General features: G+C 39.5%; 2 protein-coding genes across 4 annotated transcripts; both read right to left on the reverse strand.

The window, feature by feature from the left end:
* Window positions 1-231: 231 nt before the first annotated feature.
* Window positions 232-9,601, reverse strand: LOC127620272 (acyl-protein thioesterase 2-like). 2 transcript variants are annotated; one of them, XM_052093450.1, is made up of 11 exons: window positions 9,547-9,591; window positions 8,209-8,237; window positions 7,995-8,087; window positions 6,153-6,184; window positions 5,996-6,061; window positions 5,594-5,641; window positions 5,388-5,458; window positions 5,041-5,114; window positions 4,270-4,371; window positions 2,792-2,968; window positions 232-2,457 (listed from the first exon to the last, which is right to left on the reverse strand). In XM_052093450.1, the coding sequence occupies exons 3-11, from the start codon at window positions 8,070-8,072 to the stop codon at window positions 2,407-2,409; spliced, it is 699 nt and encodes a 232-aa protein (XP_051949410.1). In that variant the 5' UTR covers window positions 8,073-8,087; window positions 8,209-8,237; window positions 9,547-9,591; the 3' UTR covers window positions 232-2,406. The 2 variants fall into 2 exon arrangements, with proteins under 2 accessions (XP_051949410.1, XP_051949409.1); XM_052093449.1 differs by lacking the exon at window positions 8,209-8,237 and having other exon boundaries at window positions 9,547-9,601.
* An 11,541-nt stretch (window positions 9,602-21,142) lies between these two features.
* LOC127620203 (PITH domain-containing protein 1-like) lies at window positions 21,143-22,961 on the reverse strand. Of its 2 annotated transcripts, none has more exons than XM_052093335.1 (6): window positions 22,470-22,601; window positions 22,339-22,382; window positions 22,100-22,177; window positions 21,887-21,991; window positions 21,665-21,773; window positions 21,143-21,449 (listed from the first exon to the last, which is right to left on the reverse strand). In XM_052093335.1, exons 1-6 carry the CDS (start codon window positions 22,536-22,538, stop codon window positions 21,348-21,350), a joined length of 507 nt encoding a protein of 168 aa, XP_051949295.1. In that variant the 5' UTR covers window positions 22,539-22,601; the 3' UTR covers window positions 21,143-21,347. The 2 variants fall into 2 exon arrangements, with proteins under 2 accessions (XP_051949295.1, XP_051949294.1); XM_052093334.1 differs by lacking the exon at window positions 22,470-22,601 and adding an exon at window positions 22,613-22,961 and having other exon boundaries at window positions 21,145-21,449.
* Window positions 22,962-24,876: the final 1,915 nt, after the last annotated feature.

Consider the following 24,876-nt stretch of genomic DNA (forward strand, 5'->3'; position numbering starts at 1 on the left):
TTATATAAATAAAAAAGTTAAAGACTGTTGCAGATAATTTTACTTGCACCCTCAAGGAAAAATAATAGAGGATTTTTTTCTCCGTGTGCAAAGCTTTAGGCCTAATATCCATACCGTGATGCTATGTACTGTGTGAATGAGTAGTTTTCCATGCTCAGTGGTCCAGAGAGATGTTAAATAGCATAGTTATCACACTGACCCATATGAGGGGGGAAAAATGGCAAGAGTGCATTGTTGTGATTTGCATCATTTATTTCACATACAGGTGTTTTGGGAAAATTGCTGAAGAACCAATTGTCCCTCTGTACACTTTATCAAATTAAAAGACAAAAACAGAACACAGTTGGTTTAGTTTAAATTAGCACAAATTATCAAACAAAATCTAACAAAATACAACTCAGGTAAACATAAACAGACTTATAATTTCACTGCTAAACCCAAAGATATTGTCAGTTTCTTCTTACCAACTTGTGCCTGGCATGCCCATGATTAATATATAAAACATTCAAGCCATAGGGCATATAGGAAACCTGTTCAAAGCTAAGAAATAACACTACCTAATCATAAGGTGTAATGCCAATTAGAAAATAGGGGATCATTGCTTATTAAAATATGGAAGTCAAAGTCAAATAGACTCAGTAACAGTGTTAAAAAGATAAAAATAACACTGAAACAATATATTGAAGAACATCTACTTAGATTTAAAAAAGCAACATTCACTACTTTGCAAACAACTGTTTAGATATCATCACACAAACCATCTTAATCCATTACAAGCAAACTGTGAGAAACGACTATAGCATCCATGTTTGCAAACTCGTCTTTCAGTTCTAATAGCTAATCAAGGTTACTTTTTTTTTTTTTGCTTCTTTAATATCAGCAGGCTCAATCCACCACATCTTCTGCTAGCACGGCTGTATAACTGTAACCTACCATCCATAATTATAGGTCATGTCAGTAAACAATACTTTTATGCAATAAAATGGAACCTGAAATGTATATACATTTGCAATCTGAGACCCTAGAACACTTCATTGTGTTTGGTTATGTGAATGGAATATGATGTGGCAATGAAGTGGAATTAGGGAGGATTTAGGAGGCTATTTAAAGCAACGGCAGATTATTACCAGCACCGTCTGGAGTGATGCACACTGATTATAGCAAATAAGTGATGTCAAGCACAAAGTATTGTTTATTATTTTAAAATTATATACTCTAAAATCTAAAGCCAGCTTATAATGCTGCTTTTCCTAAAATAGTTATAAAGCCATAACCAGTCTAGACACAATTCACAGACTCAAAGCCAAAAGCCTTAGCGCAAGATTTTATAAATATGGCACAATTGAAAACATAAATTTTACCATATACAATTAGTATATTCTTATTCTGGATTTTAAGTCATCAATTGTTTTAGAAGAACAAAACATACTGGAAGATTTGAATAATTCATGTGCTTAGTTTATTTGAGTGGCTTTTGCTTATTTTTCACATAATTCTAGCTAAAAAAAAAAACATTAAAAAAAAAGATATTTCAGCACAAGCAGGAGTTGCAGCATCCCGGTGAACCCTCACCGCAGGCATGCACAGTGGGACTAGCATGCAGAGCATTGTGACACATATCACTCCAAACGGCACCAGGCTTTGACTAACTTCCTCCACACACCACCACAGACTCGCAGCAGCTGAACTCTCCAGATTTCTGTGTAAAGGAGCCGTCTAATAAAATGTTACCCATACTGCATTGAGAGATGAAGAGCGAAAGAGAGAGAAGATTTAAAATGATAGTAAACAAAACAAAAAAATCTGTCATCATTTACTCAACCTCTTGTTGTTTCAAACATAAAAGGAGATGTTAGGCACAATGTTAGTCTCAGTCACCATTCACTTTCAATGCATCTTTTTTTTTTCTCCTTACAAATGAAAATAAATGGTGATTGAGGCTAACATTAAGCTTAACATCTCCTTTTATATTCCATGGTATAAAGAATATCATAAGAGTTTGCAACAATCAAGGTGTGGGTGTAAATGCTGACAAAATTTTCTTTTTTGGGGGGTAAACTATCCCTTTAATGTTTATGGGAATGTAAAATAAAAGTCAGTAAGTACCCCAAGAGTTTGGTGGAATATTAATATAAGATGTTCATGTGTCATGTATAACAATTCTAACACTTATAAGTTTTTAATATATGTCCATTGATGTATGAAATTACAAAGGTGTGAGATAAAACTGTATGCATGTGTTGCATGTTCACAGTATGTCTAACTGAATGTTCATGCATGAGTGTGTTTGTGTATGTGCATGAATGTATTTTTGTGTTGTAGGGGACCATGGCTGTTTCCTGTGAGAGAATGGCAGGTTGAAGGTGAGAAGTCAGTGTCTAAGGGTCACAGTGAGTTAGAATGAGGTCAGATTCGGGGTAACTGCTTTTCAATGAAATCCTTCACAGCAGACATCTCCTGTAAAGTTAATCACAGAGTAGCATTTGTTTTAAGTTAGAAGTAATATGAATAAACAAATGGAATAAAATAGTTTAATAGTTAAATTTGCAGGATGTGTAGGCTAATAAGGAAATGTATGAATGTGGGGAAAAAATTGCCTGATGTTATTGCTTAAATTGACAAATTATCAGCATATACATTCACAGGAAAAAAGCAGGATTTTGCCTCGAAGTGAATCTTACATCAACTTCTCAGCCATATTGAGTAATATACAGTGAAGGAATTGTCATACATGCATAATACATGCTAAACATTTACTCAAATGAAGACATAGGTAAAAGAAGAAACTAACCTGAGGACAGGAGCTATGCATGAGACTCGGATAGGTGCAGAAAGTGATGTTCACAGGAGAGACAATGGTCTTGAGCTTCTCTGCTGTCATAGCCCCAAACTGCACTGGGATCATGGGATCCATTTCCCCATGACACTGCAGGATGGGAGTGTCCTTATTTCCACTCCCACTTGCAGCCTAATGGATACAAAAAAGAATGTATACATACTGAGGCAGTGGTCATAGTTAATCCTTAAATCCAGCCTGCAAATACATTTTTACTTTCTGCATTGCCAAACAAATGGAACAGAATGCAGGTGTCACGAGATGCGAGAAGTTAAAATTCTCCTACGCCAGATGCTGAAAAACAGTGAGACACAGCGCAATGGTAAAACGTGTCTATCTAGTGCATGTTTACATAGAAAAACAGTGCAGATGGATGCAAAAATGCATTCAGTGTGAACTGCCCTTTACAGGTCTAAAATCTGAACAGAAATAACAAACAAGACTGCATGCTTGCATTCCTCAAAATGTTTGGTTACAAGCTAATTCACATATGTGAAATGATTGCCATGCATTTTTAGTCCTTATATTTAAAAGGAAAATTTCACCCCACAAAATTATAATTCTGTCATCATTTACTCACCCTCATGCCATGCCAAACTCGTATGGCTTCCGCAGCTTATGATATTTTGAAAAACAATGTTTCTGTTCATATAATAGGTCAATGGGATCCAAAACTTTCAAGATCCAAATAGGACAGGAAGGTAGCATAACAGATCCTCGCTCTTGCAGTATGCACATTTGCGTTTACACGAGAACTGACGTGTGTGCGATACAACCGGAGCTTCTTCCATGAACACGCATTGGAGAGCTGGGCGGAAGAGAAGATTTAGTGAATAAAGACTAGAATAAAGATTTTCTTTATGTTTCTCTCCCAAAGCTATCGTATCGCTTCAGAAGACATGGATTAAACAACTCAAATCGTATGGATTACTTTAATGCTGCCTTTGTCCTTTTTGGAGCTTGAATGTTTTGGATCCAAATGACAAAAGAGCTGAGATATTCTTCTAAATATCTTTTTTTGTGTTCTGCTGAAGAAGGAAGTCATACGGGTTTAGGGTGGCATTAGGGTGTGTAATCGATGACAGAATTTTCATTTTTGGGTGAACTATTCCTGTGTCAAACATCAAAGACAATTGTGTGATGTTTCTGGTCTCCTAATAGGACTGCTACCTGCCTGATCTGTAAGGAAAAAATTTAAGTTCAAGAAATACAATCTAAGACATCATTACTCCACTAAACATGAAGAGCACATTGCTAAATATGAAGGAAAGATGAATCACTAATCTCTGAAAATTCTGTCCATGCATTAATAACCATAGAGGTTAATAAATGCATGGCCCCTGATGAAGAATATACAGTACAATGACCGTGGATGCAGAAATCAGCACATTTCTGTCCCTTTCTCACAAACTCATACAATAAATGTCTTATACCTGTGGGAAGGTCTTGTGAAGTGGAAGCCAACAGCTAAGCCCAACAACACCCGCTAATTTCTGTTGAGAGGTCAGAGCAGTGTAGATAGAAAGTGCTCCACCCTAAAGATCAAACAAAGAGAGACACAAATCCTTCTTATACAATATCCTCTCACATCAGGTATCAAATTAAGAGAACTACACAAGAACTGCAACGTATCTGCAATGTCAGCACTCTGAATGACCATACAAACATTCAGGGCAATTCACTGTTAATTGTGCATGCTGATAGCGTGGTTTATTTGCATGCACTGTCTGAGTTGTTTTAGATCCTCATTCACTAAAGAAATTTTGCAAATCAGGTAACTATAAAAAAATACAGTCCTGAACACAATTTGCATTCAGCACAATTCCCAATCTTGCGAGTCAGTTCTGAGTGCTATCTTGTGAAGGATGCAGCAGACTACCACAATCTAGCATACTTTAATGGGACTGTACAGCATTTTTCCAACACTGTAATCTAGACACCTGAATCGTTTCTTTACAATGACAAAAGAGGTGCATCTTGATATATGCATGATTCTAAAGCTCTTTACCATAATTAAATAAAATAAAAAATAGTTGCGTTTGCACTGAAAAGAATGACAGTAACTTAATTTAAGTGCAATTAGCCCCCGTTTAAACTAAATGTCATCTGGTTGGTGAAACAGATGCAATTTTTTTTAATCAGAAACAATAGTGCCAAATGTAGCGCAACTGTTCAGTGAATTTTTGTGAAAGTAGATCACTTACCTGAGAGAAACCACCAAGAATAATACGATTTGATGGTATCCCGTTCTTTACTTCATGATCAATGATGGCCTTTACTGTTGAAGAGAATGAACAGTCTATACTGAGTGCCATGTTATCAAATATCAGCATGTAACAGTATTGTGTTTCAGAAATATGTTTCTCTTTTAAACTTGATGTGTTACGTGATTTCAAATTTGCTGACACAGACCAAGCCTAACTGGATAGCATCACTTATGCACTTATGGTAAAGAAAATTATTTTTAGTCAGCTCAAGGTTCATACTGTATCCTGGAAAATGCCCGAGGTGCATGTTTTCCAAAAAAAAAAAAAAAAAAAATGTTGCTTACTGTTCTCTGCTGCCCTCTTGATCCCCGGTTCATCCTCCGGTGAATCTGGGCTTAAGCCCATGAGGTCAAACCTGAATAGAATTAGAAAAATAGCTAATTTTATACAGGAATGTAAGGGGCCCTAACCCCTTTAGGTTAGATATGCCATTAGGTAAATGTAATAGAATTACAAAATTCTAATGTTATTCACAGCAGAAGCAATTTACCATGAGGGCATGGTCATCTTCATGTTGAGTGTTACAGGGATTCTGGGTCTAAAAAGACAAAGTACAACAATCTAATGTGTGATAAACAAAACAGTTCTATAATGCATGATATTCTATGTCAGCGGTATTTGGCATGCCACCAGGTGGTATCTGGAAATATAACTCTACAATTGATTTAAAATGTTGTTTTCCAATATTTTATTATTTTAATTTCCATTTACAATTTTAATATATATTTTTGTGAGTATAATGGTTTAAAGCCCAACACAGCTGCAGTACGCAAAACGATATGGTGGTACCTAGGTAGTATTTGTATGCACCCATTTGATAAAAAAATAAATACAAAAAATTCTAATGAAATACAAATACTGAATTATAAGCAATCAATGAGCTGTTACTTACGCATGTGGGCAGATGTATTTGACATAAGGCAGCCGAATAGACATCATGGTATCGGCCCAACCATGTCTGTGTAAATAAGTGACATGACAGGGATATTTAATTGCGGGACATTAAAAGATTCCTTAACAGGCAAGTAATAAGCAAGAATCAAACTCACCCAGTGTCACCCAAGCCATGAAGGAAGATCACCTGTAAAGTTAACAGAGAGTGGCGTGAGACTATTATCTCTGGAAAGCCCGCAACAATACATAAGTAATAATGGCATTATATTCATCATGTTAGCCAGAGGGGAACTGACTGGTTTCTCCCAAGGTTATTTTTCTCCATTAACCAACATTTTATGGAGTTTTGTGGTCCTTGCCACAGTCAACTTCGGCTTGCTTACTGGTATTCTAAATACGATTGTTAATGAATTACTTACTTTTAAACACAATTCACAATCATATTTTATCAAACTACACAATGATGACTCTGAGACATTATAGATATTACAATTGTATCTTCTGTTAATGCCTGATCTTCTGTAAAGCAGCTTTGAAACGATGTGTGTTGTGAAAGGCGCTACACAAATAAAAATTACTTGACGGTCCATACAATACAAGTGAATTGTGACCAGAATTTTAAGTTATATGATACATTTGGATTAGAAGCAGATCGATATTTAAGTGCTTTTTAATATATCAATTCTCCTCCCTGCCCAGTGGCGTTATGCACAAAAAATTTGAAAAATGTTAAATCACCAAAACAAAAGAAGAATGTGAAGGTGAAAGTGGAGATATATAGTAAAAAAGGACTTAAATATTGATCTGTTTCTTACCCACACCTATCATATCGCTTCTGAAGAGATGGACACTGGAGTCGTATGGATTACTTTTATGCTGCTTATATGTGCTTTTTGGACCTTCAAAGTTCTGGACACCAATCACTTGCATTGTATGGACCTACAGAGCCGAGATATTTAATAAAAAAATCTACTTTGTGTTCACCACAAGAAAGAAAGTCATACACATTCAGAGATGAGATTTTTCCTTTTTGGGTGAACTATCCTTTTAAGACTAAGCAGACTAACCAGAAGGCTAGACCCCAAGGTTAGTGTCAGACTAGCATTATGTCAACAATTACTTTCAATTAGCCCCTCGTTGTTCCAAACCTGTATGACTTTCTTTCCTATCCAAAAGCAGATGTTAGGCAGTATGGACGTCTTAGTCACAATTAATTTTTGTTGCATTCTTTTTTTCTTTTCTTTTTTTAATAAAATAAGGTCTTTTTGTGAGGTCCGAGGGTCTCTTTCTGCTTAATATCTCATTTGTGTAACATCTCCACAGAAGTCATATGGGTTTGAAACAACATGAAGGTGAGTAAATGTCCTCAGTACAGTTGTCAAGCAAAAATTCAAAGTCTGAATATTTGCTGAATTTAAGATAAAAATGCTCATTTGAATGCTTAAAACTAATAAAACAGAACACAGGTTTCTCGAGACACACTTTAAAGGTTAAATTTCCTTTTACATTGACACAGAGTCTATAAAAATTGCACAAGACGTTAAAAAAACAGAAACATGCAACGATCGAAGACATCCGTCTAGCGCACGCTTAAGTAGAAAAAGACAGACACATTCAGAGTGAACAGCCCCCAGAGGTGGAGGCCTTTGACGGTTGTGTCTTGACTATGCCTTGCACTTTTATCAGCATCTTGCAGTAAAAGATTTATTTATGCACATACAACTGAATTTAATGAAACCTTTGTGGCACCACCGGTATTATGTTTGAGTCTGTGGTATTACTATGGCACCGGTATAGGCTACTGCGCAACACTAAGTTAACAAAGAACCACCTATTGAAGCTATATCATTTTGGTAATATTTCAGTAAAAAAAAAAAATTTTGTTTCTCTTCCCTGTAGACAGAACTTTCATTTTGGGATAAAACATTCCTTTAAGGAAATTTTAAATAACTGATGATACTTGAGTATTTTTGTTAACGATTTCACTGGTCTCTCACCACAGCTGTCTCCTTCTCTGTCCCAGACAAAGTCACAGCTTCAGCGAGCAGAGGTACAGACATGTTGTTGCCACACATACAATGTGAGGAGTGCTTTTATAAAAACACAAAAACAAACATTTCAAAACAGATCAGTAATTATGTGTAAAATGCAGTGACAAAATACATGGGACAGGCTGTATGTATTGGATAAATGGATCTTGAAGATACAAACCAGCGATTTAGAGAGAAATTGTCAGCAGGCTGCAGAATGATTAACAAAAGTTGGTTTAATCACCAGTGCTGTTAAAATTTCAACTAGCAAAGCAATTCATGCGCATCTAAAGCTTTTAATGCCCTATTCCACCTGCAGAGGATATAAATGTGTATAGGAAATGAGAAAAGTTAAATTAAAGAGGGATTTAGCCTGCTACATAAGCACTAATGCTTTAGTTCATCATACTGAGAGAAGCTCAATTCTACTGGTGGCTGTGCAGATCACAAGTTTGTACTTGCAGATGTGTCATCAACCCAACATCAGTTCCACGAAAACTCTTTCTAATGAAGCCTAAACGAAAATCACAGGTCCCTATTTCCTGGAAACCCCATGACAGTGCTAAGAAATTACATTTTGAAAGCTGCAGCAGGAACATACGCTCTAATTTAATGGTTCAATTTGTCTGTGAGTGGCTTGTGTAACCATATCATAAGTTTCAGCCATAACAATCTCAAAGACTTGAGTGATCTCCACAGGACTTGAATTGCCCGACTCACTTTAGTGGGTCCCTCTGCTTTCCTGGACTTTACTATTGTACCCAATCTTTTTATCAAATCATCTGCCCCAATGATCTCTTTAGTACCTCAATATAAAGACATGATCGAGGACCATAAGGACCCACACAAAAATGATTACAACAATTTACTACAAACAGAAATTCCCAGGTTGACCTCTGCCTGCCTGACTATTTAAAAAGTGACCAAAACCACTCTTAAACCAGCAGCTGTTATATTTTGTTTTTTTCTAATGAAAGTGTATTATCAATGTTCCCTCAGTATGTGCATCTGACTACTTCACGGCTTATTGTTGTAGATTAAACAAATCACTGTATTGATCGGCTTTAATGCGTCAGTGCAATGATCCTTCATAAGCCAGTGCAGATTCCTCGCGTGCATACATGAATACCACTATAAAATGATATTCAAAAAGAAGAGGAAGAAAGGAGTGGGCATAAAAACCAATGGAGAATGGGGCGCAGCTCGGCTCATATTTTACAATTAGGCAGAATGGAGGACGTGATAAATACACAAGTAAAGATACGAGGTCATTTCATAAATACTCCATCTTAATCCGGTTCGCTTGCATTATTGTCACAATGAATCAACAGCCATTGATGGAGCTATCCGTGTCTCTCTATCCCCGAACATAATCCCACTACTACGCCGCTCAACGACAAACTGGCGCCTTCATAACGCTCAATAAAGCCGAGGTCAGGGAATAGACTGCATTTTAAGGGTTCAAGCAGAGAAAAACAGTTATAAACAGCGGCCCAGTGCTAAAAATGTATTGACTCACCGCTTGCTATCCCAGGTCACAACGGAACTTCCGCTCCTTCTGCCGGAGATGGGCGGAGACAACAGCCACGTGATGTCATCGCGTACGTTCAATCGCGTGCACTTTGAATGTTTAATAATTAAATCAAAGAGGTATTATGAAAATATTGCATAGAATTACCCGGCCAAACATGTCTTGGAAAGGTTTAAACTGCACATTACATAAACTTGTGAATTATGTGGACTGGAGAAAGAAACAATTCCTCATTTGTTTAACCTTTTTATTTATGCACGATTGTTTTAGAAGGATTGGGAAACTTATATTGAGAGAAAATTGGGTTGTGTGATTAAAATTTGATGCATTTTATTTTAAGAGTATATCTTTTTTTAATGTAAAAGGTACAATGGGACCAAAGGCACACCTTCAGGAAAAGGTTGAAAAAAAATTATGGAGCAACATAATTTGTGTGAAGAAAAAATAATAATAATGGAAGATTGGTTTGATTAAAATTAGTTTAAAAAAAAAAAAAGTGACTATGGAGTCTTTTACCCCACACTAAAAAAGGGCCTCAGTGGGGTTATAGTGAAATCTTATAAATATAGGGACAATAGATATTGGGGGGAAATTTTAAACTTAGGCAAATGCTTTCGAGACAGCAAGATGCTTTTTTGAGTATCAAATTAAGATAATACTTATTCAAAATAACCACTTCAGAAAAGGTTTAAACATTTTCTGTTACTTTCAAACACATTTAGCATTTATAATATCTTGTGTATTCTTTAAACAAATGAATCCCCATTAAAAATCAATCAACTTGAGCCCACTTTGAATGTTTTTCATAAACATTTATTCACCCCACTTAAAAAAAACAAGATGTTTTACGGGGTCTTTTAACACCTGCAACAGAGGGGCTTTAAAATCTTTAAAAATATTACATCAATTTACCTCAAAATCAAACTTTGGTATAGTGTATAGTGACAAACAGGGCCCATATTCAAAGATTTTTCTAGAGTTCTCCAAAGAGTTCCTAGCTATGAGTTTTTGCTTAAAACCTATTTACAAAACTGCTAAGACCAAGTTTTACTAAGGACATCTTAAGATAAGAGTAAGGCGGAGTTGACCTCATTGCTATGGATTACATCACCTTTTATTAGCGTGCACTTTTACATCTCCCACAGTGATTGGAAGACAGGTAACTGCTATTTGTCAGCTAAGATAGACAACTGGCTCATTTGACATGAGCAAGTTCTGTGCAGAACCGATCACCGGTGATCAGTGGCAGGTGCATGCTGATTAGAAATCTGTCCGACTTGCTGTGAGATCACGGTGAGGGATGCCATGAAAGTCTTGTGAGAGCAAGGCTCACAGTTGATTTTTTTCAGCTGTGCAAGCTGCAAGCATGATGGGAAACCTCTCGGTTACGTATATAACCTTGGTTCCCTGAGACGAAGGGAACGAGATAATGCATGCTAATGCATACAGGGGAGTTGTCCTTCCACACACCTAACGGCAATATTCTAATATTGGCTATGGTGTTTGAGCCCAGCCCTTTTAGGCGCAAAGCTGTCCATTATTAAAGCTGGTGCACAAACACCATTCCTCAGAATTTTCTGACTGAGGGACAAAGAACGTATCGCTCGCACTTCAGAAGATACTCTGAGTCTTGTAGTGCGGCCAGCATTCGCAATGTCTTGTTCCCTTCGTCTCAGTACACTTGACATTGCGTGCTAATGCATATGGGGAACAGAATCCGACATGAGCATGCCACAAGTGAGTGACACTCATGTTGGGCCAGGAGGGGAGCACTCAGAATGTATATATGAACTAAACTCATATAGTATGAATTACTATATGAGTTCATACTATATGAACTGTCCAAGGTGCTAGACCAGCTATACATCAGTGAGATATAGTAATGCACATGCGGCCATGGCACAAAGCATCTCTTGAGCCAGCACTGAAGAGGTCTCATGTGTAAAAGACCAAATGGAATGACCGCCACCATAAATCCCAATGCTTTTTGTAACAGCTTCAGTGGAAGTGTTCACCCCAGTTTGAACTTTGAGACAGACACTGTAGAATGGCCTGAACACTGAAAACATGTAAAGTTCAAAAAGAACTAAAATGTATGCAAAATATGGTGTCTGGCATTGAAACGTTATAATGGTGACCATGTATAAATGCCTCTAGTTCGTATGGCATTAAATGAAAAAAACATGATGTGATGTTTCGTTCTCTTCTAAAATGTTAGATTTTTTTATTTTTAATATCATGTTTTATGTGTATAAATTATATATGAATATTTCCAACACTTGACAGTTCGATCTCTGTGTGGGATATGCGATTTTTATCCCAATTCTGAAATATCTAAAATACGTGTCTTTATACAACTTAAAATGGATGGAATGACATGTCTTATTGGCTAAATTAAAGGTGCTATATGTAATATTTGTACAGTACTAAATCATAAAATTATGCTAAATTGAAATACTGCCAGTATATTCTACTTTGAAGTTTCCATTCCGGGTCGGAATTTCTGTTCATGTTTTGGCCTGTGTGATCCCGCCACTGCCCATTTCGACACCGCCGGTTTGCCAGATGTTAACAAGTTTGCAGGCAAACAGCACTGCGTGCTGCAACCATGAAAGCCAGCAAATGAACTGGATCAGAGATTACAGATTCCACTCGACCTAAAAAGCCTCGCCATTGTAGCACGCCCGCCGTCCGACTGGCGTTGCTGCAGTGAATGAATTCTGTTTGGTAAAACAATGAGACAGACAAAGTTGTGCTGTTATCAGTAACGAGTCGCTCTTGTAATGGCGGCTTCTTCTCCGCAACTCAAAGTTACTCAGATAATCTCCGATCAGCACACTGTCTCCCCCTACTGTCCACTGAGTGTATTACTCACCACAAATCCAGCATAATAACAGTAATTGAAACAATATCATAAACATAATAAAATAAATCAAATACATAAAGAAAAATATAATTATTCCTGTGACTATACATACAGGGTGTCACACTCTCCCCGACAAAAGAAATGGCTCCAAACAACACTGACCCTTTAACTCTTATAAACAGTTTACTCAATAACACAAACCTTCTCCTCACATTGTAACCAATTTCAAGATTTCTGTGTCATTGTGTAATATATGTGTTCACTGTTCCCATTCATGTGTGTGTGTGAGTCTTAACCCTGTTTTCTTGTAGGCACTAATTCTCTAGTATCCACTAAAGGCAGCATAAGGTGTTAAGGTAGGATAGGACCCTATCTGATAAGGAAATGTAGGTGAGACGTGAGCACAAGTCACACATACTGGCCCCTGTACCCCAGAGTAATACGGTAACTGCTGTGTCCGCATAAATTGAGCAGCCCCTATCTCCGTAGGCAGTTCATAATTGGGCTGACCCAATGAGGGGTAAGTGAAGACCCGTGTGGGTTTTCTTTCTCTGCTTGATCTTCTCACATATCCATCTCCTACGGCTTTTGCCATTGGACTAACCATTTGTCTTTCTTCCAACACAGGTACCATCCCTCCCAGCTCATCATTCATCCCCTCAGATTCTGTTGCAGCAGGTAAGTCATTCAATGAGTGAGTTGCCACTGGCTCAGGTAAGTATTCTTCCTCTATTCCTAGAGTACTCTCTCCATGCCTCACAGGTCCATCCTCACTATTTCTCGGTCTCCAATCTCCTCTTTCATAAGTGTCAGGTCTAGTCCTTCTCTGCTTAGATCTCTGCTGTTCAGAGGAGCGCAACCAGTAGTAAGCTCTCGGAGCGTCACTGTCATCTGAACATGAATCACTCGAATTTGCTTCTTCAGGCTCTCTTGCTGATTTTAACAATCTTGGTTTCCTTCACTTAGGTCTACATGACTCATTAGCTCCCGGAGGTGGCGGGTCTACAGGTAGGTCATTAACCAGGTGAAGCAGGTTTCGATGCAAGGTACGTATCATTGCTGGATTTTGGCCTCCACTGGACTCAGGGTACACTTTATAGACCGGTCCGTCTCCTATTCTTTCTTTGACCACGTGCACTGTTCTCTCCCAGTATGATCTCAGCTTTCCAGGCCCGCCCCATTCACTTAGGTTACGAACCAGAACTCGATCTCCTGGTTGCAGCACAACACCCCGAAGGTGCTGGTCATAGTATTTCTTGTTCCGTGCGCTCGCTTGTTTACTGTTGTCCGAGGCTAGTTTATATGCATCAGCCATTCGTTGTGCCCACTTCTCTGCATAATCTCGAGGTGAGTATTGGTCATCCTCCGATCTTAGACCAAACAGCAAGTCAACGGGCAAGCGAGGGTGATGTCCATACAGGAGGAAGAATGGAGAGAACACCATCGCTTCATGCTTAGTGCAATTATAAGCGTGCACTACCTTCGGGAGGTGGTCTTTCCATCTATCCTTTTCCTTCTCTTCCAGCGTCCTCAACATTTGTAGCAGAGTGTGATTGAAACGTTCTGCTGGTTTTGCTTGGGGGTGATAAGGTGTTGTTCTGGAGTTACTGACACCTGTTAACCGCTGCAAAGTCGCAAAGAGGTAGTTCTCGAATTCACGGCCTTGGTCGTGATGAAGCCGGCAAGGATAGCCAAATCTTGGGATATAGTCGTTAAATATCCTCTCAGCTGCTGTCCTTCCAGACTTGTCTCTTGTCAGGTACGCCTGGGCAAATCTGGAAAAATGGTCCACCAGCACCAGAATATATTCATATCCGCCCCGACTCCGCTCCAAGTGCAGATAATCGATGGACACCAGGTCCAGTGGACAACTTGAGGTAAGACTTCCCATCGGAGCCTTGATCCGCATCACAGGTTTCTTTTGCTTCACGCATCGGCACTGCTGGGTGACATAGTGCTCGATCTCCTTCTTCATAAAAGGCCAGTAGAATCTGCTCCTTGCTAAGTCTAGAACTCGTTCCGTCCCTACATGACCCATGTCATTGTGCAACTGTTTCAAGGCCAACTGCTTAAACTAAGCTGGAAGCACAAGTTGAGATCTGTGATTGGTCTTACGATAGAGCAGGTCCTATTCAAGATCCAGTTTTTTCCACTCATACTACAGTCTTTTTAGGCCTCCTTTAGCAGTTTTCGTCATTTCAGATGTCAGTTCTCCACCACTCTCCTTTAATTCTATCACCTTACCAACAACAGGATCTTCCCTTTGGGCGACTTTCAACTCAGAGCGATCAAGTGTCATGAGACTCCCTCCAAACTGGCACTTTGAATTCTCTTGACGTGCGTTAAGAGCCGCAACCCAGGCAACTTCATTCTCTTGGTCAGCTCGACTTCCTTCCCATGTAGCCCGGACCACCTCCTCTGCGAGAACTTCTGTACATACGGTCATAAACTTATTGATATCGAGGGGACAACGTGAAAGCATGTCCGCGTTTGCATTCATTTTGCCTGGTCTGTAGTGAATGTCAAACCTGAAGTCCGACAATTCTCCCACCCACCTATGTCCAACAGCGTTGAGTTTGGCCGTTCGGAGGACATACGTCAACGGGTTGTTATCTGTGAAGACTGTAAAGTGTGGCGCATAGAAAAGATAATCGCGAAACTTCTCGCAGACAGCCCATTTAAGTGCCAGGAACTCCAGCTTTCCAGAGTGGAGTCTATAACTTCTCTCTGCAGGAGTCAACGTTCTGGAGCCATAGCCAATAACTCTGAGTCTGCCCTCTAGATGTTGGCACAGCACAGCCCCGAGCCCCTGTTCGGACGCGTCTGTATGGAGCACAAATGGGAGTTCACAGTTTGGGTAAGCAAGTACCGGTGGGGTTGTTAGAGCCCCAATGAGTCTCTCCAACACACCTTGGTGCACACTCATCCACTCTACTTTCGCACGGGATGGTAACTGGTTCCCTCTTTTCTCAGTTTTACCAGACTTATTCTGCCCCGCAGAGGCTACTGATCCCCGAGACTGGAGGAGTTCGTACAGTGGCTTAGCGATCCGTGAAAAGTCCTGGATGAAAGTGCGGTAGTAACTGAGGAGCCCCAACAATCGCCGCAACTCCCCGACAGTAGTGGGCTTTTGGTCTTTCAGGGAGAGGAGAGCTTCTAGGTCTTTTGGGTCGAAGCGGACACCATCCTCCGAAACTAGCCTCCCCACATATCTGACCTCTTTCTTGAAGAGCTCGCATTTTGCTGGCCTCAACTTTACTCCATGATGCCGCAGTACTCTGAGGACTCTTCTTAGCCCCTGAACATGGTCACTGAACGTTTTACCAAAGCAAATTATGTCGTCGAGATACGGGATACATAACTCGTCTCTCAGCGAGTCCAGCATCCCCTCCATACTCCTCTGGAATGCCGCTGGTGCATTAGCCAATCCGAAGGGTATGCGCACACACTCATATAGCCCCCAAGGGGTTGTGAATGCCGTAAGGTGCCGATATCCCTCCGCCATGAATCCCTGATGGTAGGCCTTCCCTTGATCCAGAATTGAAAACCATCGGTAGCCTCCCAGTGTGTCAATGAGGTCCTGGATCCGGGGAAGTGGATGTCGGTCTGGGACTGTCTTCTGGTTTAACAACCTGTAGTCTATGCACAGTCTCAGCGTGCCATCTTTCTTCCGAAAGGGGCTGCATATGGAGACTTCGACTTGACCACCCAACCTCGAGCTAGTAAGTCCTGAACGTATTCCTTCACCTCCTTATATAGGGGTTTTGGGATGGAGGCATAAGCTCGCTGAACAGGGATGTCATCCTTCAGGTTAATCGTCATCTGTAAGCTTGGGATGCACTCAATATCATCATCTCCGCGAGCAAACACGTTGGATTCTTCATAAAGCATGTCTTTGACTAATTCCTGCTGTTCTTCTTCCAGATGGCTTACATCGACTGGCGGATGCCACAAGCTGTCTGCCCTGTGGATGTCCTCATGTCCTTGGGAACCTGGTTCTTCCCCATGGCTCACTGGTAAGTCACCTCTGTTTACCAAGTCTTGCTGCTCCGTTTCAATAATGCTTGATATTGGCTGAATACTTCCTAGAGGTGTACGTCGTCTGATAGTGACTTCACAAGCAGTAGGGTTTCCCAGGGGAATCCTAACATAGGGCCGCCGGTTCGTCCCCTCTAATTCCATCAGACCTTCCCCAACATCTAGTTGAGTTAACGATGTACTCTCCTCCCTGGACTCGAACAGTACTACTGGCTCAGAGCATTCCAAGCTAACCGAAACGTCACACTTAATATGAGTCACCTGACCGGGTGATACGACCACATCTCTTGGGCCGACTGTGACAATAGCCCCAGGGTTCACATGAGGTTGTTCCTGAATGAAGCTCACTATCGCGTTGGCTTGTTCACCTTTGATGTCCAGGGCCATCTTTAGAAGTTCTGCAAAAGCACATAGACCCTGCTCTGTGTTCTTCTTTCCTCTTATTATCTCCTCGACCACATTAAACCCAAGAAATGGTTGCTCTAATGGCATCTTCCCCACGAGGAAAGGCACTTGAATAGCCAAGCTTGGATCATCATTACCGGGCAGGTTCACTGTCAATTCTACCCATCCCTTGAATGGCAATGGTTCTCCATTAACAGCTGAGACATTGAAGTCACCCCCATCGACTATTTCTGACAGTGGTCGCAGAGCTTGATCTGGTAAGTATTTACTCTTCCAGTTGCAGTCAATTATACTAACTTGTGCTCCTGTGTCCAGTAGAGCGGTTACTGCGAACCCATGAATGTGGCACTTGAGGGTGGCTTTCTTTCCAATGAGCTGGGCTACTCGGTCACAGGGACTTTGTCTTTGATTTGGCGAATCAGGTGTCCTACACATCCAAGCTTCTCTTTCCTTAGGCTGGGGCTGTGGTTGCTCGGTCACTGTTCGCCCCTCATCAGTGGCCGCTGGTCGTTTCCCGACCCCTTTTCCCTTCTTAGACAGCCCACCGCATGATGTCCCTCCTCACCACACACAAAGCAATGACTGCAAGAGGTAGCATCCTGGCTACTACATTTGGGACACATTCGTCGACGTTGCCTTCGCTGCAGCTGGGAGTCGATGACTTTGCACTGACCTTCTGTCCTTCTCGCCTTTGCAAGTGATTCAACGGTCTTGGTAAGAGCTTCAATTTGTGCACTTAACCGACTTTATCGTCTCAGTTTGGTCGTTTTGTCTACTGCAATCTGCGTCTTTACCTCGGCTGGACTCCCATTGGGCGCTGAGGGCATTCGACACTCTCTGCCGTGCAGCTTGTCCCAACCGACGTTGTCTTTCACTTTCGTCACTGGCTATCTGGGTTACTTGACGCAGGAGTGCCTCATCTGTCACCAGGCGATTCGTAAGCAGAGGTTTCAATTCAGTGCGTAACTGGTTGTACTTTGCACCCATGCCCTGAAAAATGCCCTGAAAAATCCTCAGAAACACATTTTGAATTGTTTGTTCATCATACTCCAGGTCTGTGACAGTTTGTTTGGACAGAAAAATGAGTTTCTGTTTCAGTCCAATCAGTCTATACAGGAATTGTTGAGGAGTTTCATTGTCATTCTGTTTACCGCACATTAACTCCTGGAAGAGCTCAGAGCTACTTCTCTCATTCAGATGCGACTGAAGGAAAGTCTTTAATTCTAGGATTGTCAACCCCTCCTTGTTTACTAACATGTCCTTAAAGTTTCCTGGCTTAATGACTCTCAAGACCCCTCTGATGATGTCATTTTCACTGTGGTTAGCTGCCAGTCTCTCATCTATTTGCTTGGTTACACTGGTGTAACTTATATCAGAAGTACTGTCACCAATCTGCCCCCCTTGCACTTTGAACTCTCTGTGCTGAAATGGCAGTAGCTGAAGGTCACGGAGGGAGATCATACTTTCCCTTTTTCCACTGCTGGGCTCACCAGCTACATTCACAGTTAAGCTACCGCTACTTTTCGGAGATTCTGCTTTACTTGGGTTAACCTCAATCTTGTATTGTGCTAATTTTCGCCCTAACTCTTCATAGCAGTCTACCAATCGGTTATACTCCATCGGATGTGTCTGGGTGTCAGTGGTGTGTGTAAGTTGTTGTGGTGGTGTAAGTGACACAGTGTCATGCAAAACCGTTTTTACATTCTGTTTCTGGATTATCACATCGACATTGTCTTTTAACAGTAACAATTGAGACAACCCTCCATCTTCTAACTCCAGCAGAAAATCCCCGTTCATGTACTCAACAATGTACTCAAAGCAACACTCCTCATCAGTTATATCCAACCTGTGCTTTCCTGGTGCTGCAGTTGGCTCCAGACAATCCACCAGGCTGATCAGTTCATCATGGGTGAGTTGATGAAGTCTTTTCTTTATTTCCCAAACTGTTCCTTTTCTCTCGCTCGACGTCATCTTATCGACAATCCAGCTGCTGATGGGTTCACACTTGGCTGGCACCACACTGCACTACTCCTCCTCAGCCAGGAAAGCCTTTCACCACCGTACTTTGGTTCTCCTGCCGCCGTTGAGCTGCCCTTCGTGGTCCTCACGCTGATCACCCGTCACTCAGCCTTTCTGTGGTTCATTTGAATTGGATCCGCATACCAGCAGGTGGCGCTAGATCCCGGACGAGCCCCCAAAATCTGTAGCACGCCCGCCGTCCGACTGGCGTTGCTGCAGTGAATGAATTCTGTTTGGTAAAACAATGAGACAGACAAAGTTGTGCTGTTATCAGTAACGAGTCGCTCTTGTAATGGCGGCTTCTTCTCCGTGACTCAAAGTTACTCAGATAATCTCCGATCAGCACACTGTCTCCCCCTACTGTCCACTGAGTGTATTACTCACCACAAATCCAGCATAATAACAGTAATTGAAACAATATCATAAACATAATAAAATAAATCAAATAGATAAAGAAAAATATAATTATTCCTGTGACTATACATACAGGGTGTCACACCATCTGTCTAAATACCACCATGAACAGAGGCGTAGTAAAACAAGGAAAAATATCGGAGATGCCTTTGGAAAAGGGAGACCAGAAATCCTTTAAAACGGATGCGGAGTTGGCTAATTTGCATGTCAACATTCTGAGCTTCGAGTCTGGAGCAGGAAAGACAACTCTCCAATATTTTGAATTTGGACAGCAGTACCCATTTCAAACGCTTTTGTTATAGTTGAAAAATGGTACAGAGCTGCATCTGAAAAGAGCCCAACCCAAGCACTATACAAAACATTTGAGAAGCTCATAGTTTTGTGTGGGTTGTCAAGTGATTAAACAGATTCCTTCTGTTGTTCAATGTGCTTGAGAGATGTTTAACCAGCTCATAACTTACATTTTACTGATTTATTCTTATTTGTCAATATTAGAAACTCAATGTCATGGAAGTTTACATTTCCAAGTTGCAAAACAACTTGTCTGAAACAGAAAGTAATTATTACTTTAAATAGGCCAAAAATAAACAAATACAAATATTCATGGAGTTTAGTAAACAAACGGAATGCCACAATAAAATACTGCTATGATATGATGAATGTCAAATTTATCATAAAATTGAACAGTGTTTCACTGAAATCTTATATGTAACTGTAATGGGATTATAACAGTTTGGTTTATTATCATTTCATTTTGTGATTTAAATATGTCCGGCAAAATGTGGAATAATGTTTTAAAAAACAGGAAATTAAATTTGTCTCTCTAATTTGATTAACAAAAGAATTAATCAACAGAAAATTCAGCACTTAAGAATCAGTCTTAGACCTGGCTGAAAGTTGCTTTTAGCATCTTTATAAAAATCTCCCACTCGTACACATGTCCTACTCCTTGCTTAGAATATTTTGACACTTAAGTCAAAACTTAAGTCTATTCTTAGGAGCATTTCTGAGAGGTTTTATGCATACGGCCCAAGGTGTTTAGGAAAGTACTGTGGTAGCTTATGTTGCCGTTTAGTTTTTGGGAGAAAATAAAATAAAAAATTCCTTTAGCCCCATTGTACCATAAAGTGGGCAAATTATCATACACAAGCAAAATTGGCTCTCTGAAAAATAAATTTCACATTTTGTTAATGTTGTCAAATGATTTTCTCTGGCAATATTAGAGATTTTGTTAATGTGACTATATACAAAAACCTCTTTTATATGTCCTTGTGGCATTGAATAATAAAAAGCTTAAATTATTTTTCAAATTCAATTAAAGCTACTTTTGTGAAGTCATAACACCCATCTGGTGGCTTGAAAACAGCTCTAGACATGCTTGAGGATGGGTGCTTGAATCACAGTTTGAAGTTTGCATCTAATTTTGTAAGTGTACGTATGCAGGGCTAAAGCAGAAAGTGTAATACATTTGCATTCAATTTAAATGGTCTAAAGCATATGATTTGAAGCGACTGACGCAATTTTATGAAGAGAATCCATCCATCCATCCATCGTCAACCGCTTATCCTGTGTACAGGGTCGCGGGGGGCTGGAGCCTATCCCAGCTAACATTGGGCGAAAGGCGGGGGACACCCTGGACAGGTCGCCAGTCCATCGCAGTTTATGAAGAGAATGAATATAATAAAATTTGAAATCTGAACTCCAGCAGAAATCCACAGGAAATTTATGGGAGCGTTTTAAAGTTATTTTCTTTACAAAAAAAAAAAAAAAGATTTCTTGCAGCACACATCAGTTGACGTTCTGTTAGTTCAAGGATATTTTGTTTATTTGACATAAGTATAAATAAATAAATAATACATATATATACATAGAGTATATATTAATGTTTATTGGCACATTAGCATAATTGCAGGTGAACAAATACTTGTTAAACACATCAAAGAACATACAGCCTCTCTCTCAACGTGTTCAACGTGTTACTATTATCAAAACTCATGGACACTTTTACTATTTCACACTGTAAGCCCGAGATTCTCTCCTTAATTTGTCATGATATGAACTGTGGCTGCGGAGTAATGTTCTCCACTTTGTGATCTGCTGGGTTGGCTGCAGCCTCATAGTTACAAATTGTAATCTCATGCCTGTGGGCCTGAAATAGAGATAACAAAAAAATAAATCAAGATATTATATGGCATATAAGGTGACTGCACAAATGTGGATCCTTCGCCATAACATATTTATAGACATGATTAAACTAGAGCCAAGATTTCTGTCATCTATTGCCCTTTCGTAAAATTTGCATATGGTGCATCTGATTCCAGTTAGTCTTTGTTATTGCAGAATATTTGTTTACCCACTACTGACCTCTTTGTACTCTCCCCGTAGCCCAATGTAATACACACGAGTGGATTCTGCCCCAAAGTTCCGAGATATGTGAATAGATAAGTGCTGCACATTGGAGAATCTGGCAATCCTATACAAAGTGTTTGGGGTAGATAGTCAGTGGAAATGCCCAACACAGAGAATGTAAACAAGCAAATAATGCACATTTATGCATGTTTACATTCTCAAAACAAAATTGCTTACTTGGTTGGATACTCAAGTTCAGCCAGTGGATCCCTGTTTAGGCGAAACGCTTGTTCTGGCTCTCTGCTCGTGTCATCAAATGACATATGGGGTATGTTCTTGTACCTGCTCAAAAAGCGCCAAGTTACTTGCAACTCTCATTTATGGATATTATTATAGCATTATCCATCTGTGACTGCAATAAAACTCATTTTACAGTGAGAGCACACTCACAGTCTCATTTCAGCAGGGTGTGACTCATCATCTTCCCCAGCAATAATGATTCCCTTCAGCTTCACACTGCCTGTAAACCTGCAGATATGACCATTGCATTTATGATATTTACAAATAATGTATTATATTAGCAAGTTCTATGGAAAGGCTATTACTGTGGCTAAAAATGTGTCTTAAAGAAAACGAGTGCCGTTAGCTACGTAATAAATATTTGATGCAAAAGTGCATATATTTCTTACGGTATATTGAACAGAAGTTCCTCGTCAGCATCACTTTCAACAAACTGAAAATAAAATGGGAGGCATATATCATCTTAAATATAATTTTAGACGAGCAATAAGTCTTCAATATTTCAACAGACACTCGTTACCTTTTTGTTGCAAGATCGCCTATAATTTAAACTAAAATGCAATACATTTTTAGTTTGGCTCCATTCCATACTTTCGTCTATTTCAAACTTCCAGCAAGTTCTATGCCATCATGTCGCAACTGCCAACTTATTTTAAATGGTACCTTCTCCCTGTCAGTGCGTTGATCCCAAGGCTTGAACACCAGTTTACCGTCTCCGTCTCGGCTCTCATTCAAGCACTGAAGCTTCTCTATATCAATGCGTCTGTACAGCTCATATTCCACTCCTCGCTCAGCTGGCTCGTGATCGCATTCACAGCAACCGTGACTGTGTCCACCGCCATGGCCGTGTCCAGACATAGCGTAAACTTGCACTTTAAACGAAGGAATACCAAAAGTGCAAAAACACTCACGCTTTAAGACGACTGTGCAATATACGACAGTGGATTCTCTCACATATGGTAAAATACAACACAAACCCCTCTTACAGTGGCACAGGTAGTGTAGAAGTGGAGTCAACAACTCACGAATAAGGAAACTGGAATATGACTGGACCATTAAAAACAGAGGAACCAATTAGGAACGGAGTCTGGAGTCGGCTTCTTGTGATGTATTGACGTCTGATTGGTCGATTCCCTCATCGTAAATAAAGTTTGGCCGTGTCTAGAAGGGATCCCCCTTTCGTCAACTTCTCGCATATGCGCAATCTGTTATATAGTCCAAGTATGTGTAATTAAAGTCAATCAGAATCATAATGAGCTTTATTGCAAGTATGCTTACACATACAAGGAATCTGTCTTGGAGACAGAAGGTTCCAGTGCTCAAACAATAAAACAACAAGACAGAGATAATAATAAAAAAAGACAAAAATTAAAAGTGAATTGAAAATATAAGTATATATATATATATATATATATATATATATATATATATATATATATATATATATATATATATATATATATATATATATATATATATATTATTATTATATAGAGATACACAATACACACACACACACACACACACACACACACACACACATATATATATATATATATACACATACATATACACGTATGTACAAATACAAATCTGTTATATACAGATGAGAGGGAATGTATGGCAGAAGAGGTAGGGTATGTTGGATAAATATAAATAGAATAAGCTGTGTATTGTACATAATTATTGCTCAGTGGGGCAGTTTTAACTGTTCATGTAATGGATAGCCAGAGGGAAAAACTGTTCCTGTGCCTGATGGTTCTGGTGTGGATGCAATGATTGTTAATGAAGATGTAATGTTGCACATGGGCGGATTAGGACCCCAAGGCCTCTCATGCATGGGGTGAATTTGTTACCACTAAACTACTCAATCGGACTCCTGCTACTGCCGTTGACTGATGTATATATCTCCCTTAAATTAAAATATCGCATGACCGGCAGTAGCATACCTAGAGATGAAGTTATCAATTTAATATTTGAAATATTTATATTAGAGCTTGTCTTGATCATCAAGAATGATTTTTTATAAAAATTAAAAAAGGACACTTTAAAATAATAATTTACTAGCGCTCATCATTGCTGTACGACTTCACATGTATAATCTGTACAATTGTAAAATCTCGCTAGATTGACAAAAGAGGGATCCCTTTTAGACATTACCACAAAGTATAAAAGTAACGGTGCGCGCCATATGCGGTTAGTGGATGCATATGTATAATACAGATGAAGGGTTATTGACAGTAGTGTAAAGTAATTAAGTAAAAATACTTAAGTAATATACTTGTTTTTTGGTATTTACTCAAGTGCATTTTAAATGAAATACTTGTACTTTTACTTTATTACATTTCCAAAGAAAAAATAGTCATTTTTACTCTTTACAATTTTATTTAAACTTGAAAAGTACTCTACATTTTTGCAGATCATTTGCTTTCTTCTTATAGGACTGAACAGCAGGGTTTGGCAAACCTCAGAAAACAATTCACAAAATCAACAACATTGCTAACTTTCTTCAAAGCTTCATAAAACATCTTTATGTCTCAAGGGGCTGGGTGTTCGGACATCGCAATTCGCGAGTGCCTTCTCCCATGCAACGAACATTACGCGACTGTGGAGACATTTTTGCGAAATAAAAATATATGGTTCAATACACGTCTCAGGGCACTTTCAAAATGGAATGTCCACTGTGTTGTGCTAAAAGCGAGTGAAATGTACTCCCGAACAGATGAGGTTAAGGTAAAAGTTCTATTGAGATATAAATAAACAAACATAACCTCCTTACCCTAAACCTTAATGGAATTGTTCACCCAAAAATTTTTATTCTCTCATTATTCACTTAACCTGATGCCATCCTAGATGTGTATGAATGTCTTTCTTCAGCCGAACACAAATGAAGGTTTTTAGAAGATAGAGCTCTGTAAGGTCCTTAT

This window comes from Xyrauchen texanus, chromosome 26 (assembly GCF_025860055.1).
Source record: "Xyrauchen texanus isolate HMW12.3.18 chromosome 26, RBS_HiC_50CHRs, whole genome shotgun sequence".
Classification (NCBI taxonomy): Eukaryota; Metazoa; Chordata; class Actinopteri; order Cypriniformes; family Catostomidae; genus Xyrauchen; species Xyrauchen texanus.

Excerpts from the sequence above, each read along its gene's own strand:
- LOC127620272 (XM_052093449.1), bottom strand. The coding sequence starts at position 8,072 with ATGTGTGGCAACAACATGTCTGTACCTCTGCTCGCTGAAGCTGTGACT. Across the intron at positions 5,642-5,995 it reads AAATACATCTGCCCACATGC|ACCCAGAATCCCTGTAACAC; the intron begins GTAAGTAACAGC and ends TTGTCTTTTTAG. Across the intron at positions 2,458-2,791 it reads TGCATAGCTCCTGTCCTCAG|GAGATGTCTGCTGTGAAGGA; the intron begins GTTAGTTTCTTC and ends TTAACTTTACAG.
- LOC127620203 (XM_052093334.1), bottom strand. The coding sequence starts at position 22,807 with ATGTCTGGACACGGCCATGGCGGTGGACACAGTCACGGTTGCTGTGAA. Across the intron at positions 22,178-22,338 it reads GAACTTCTGTTCAATATACC|GTTTACAGGCAGTGTGAAGC; the intron begins GTAAGAAATATA and ends TCATATCTGCAG. Across the intron at positions 21,450-21,664 it reads TACGGGGAGAGTACAAAGAG|GCCCACAGGCATGAGATTAC; the intron begins GTCAGTAGTGGG and ends TCTCTATTTCAG.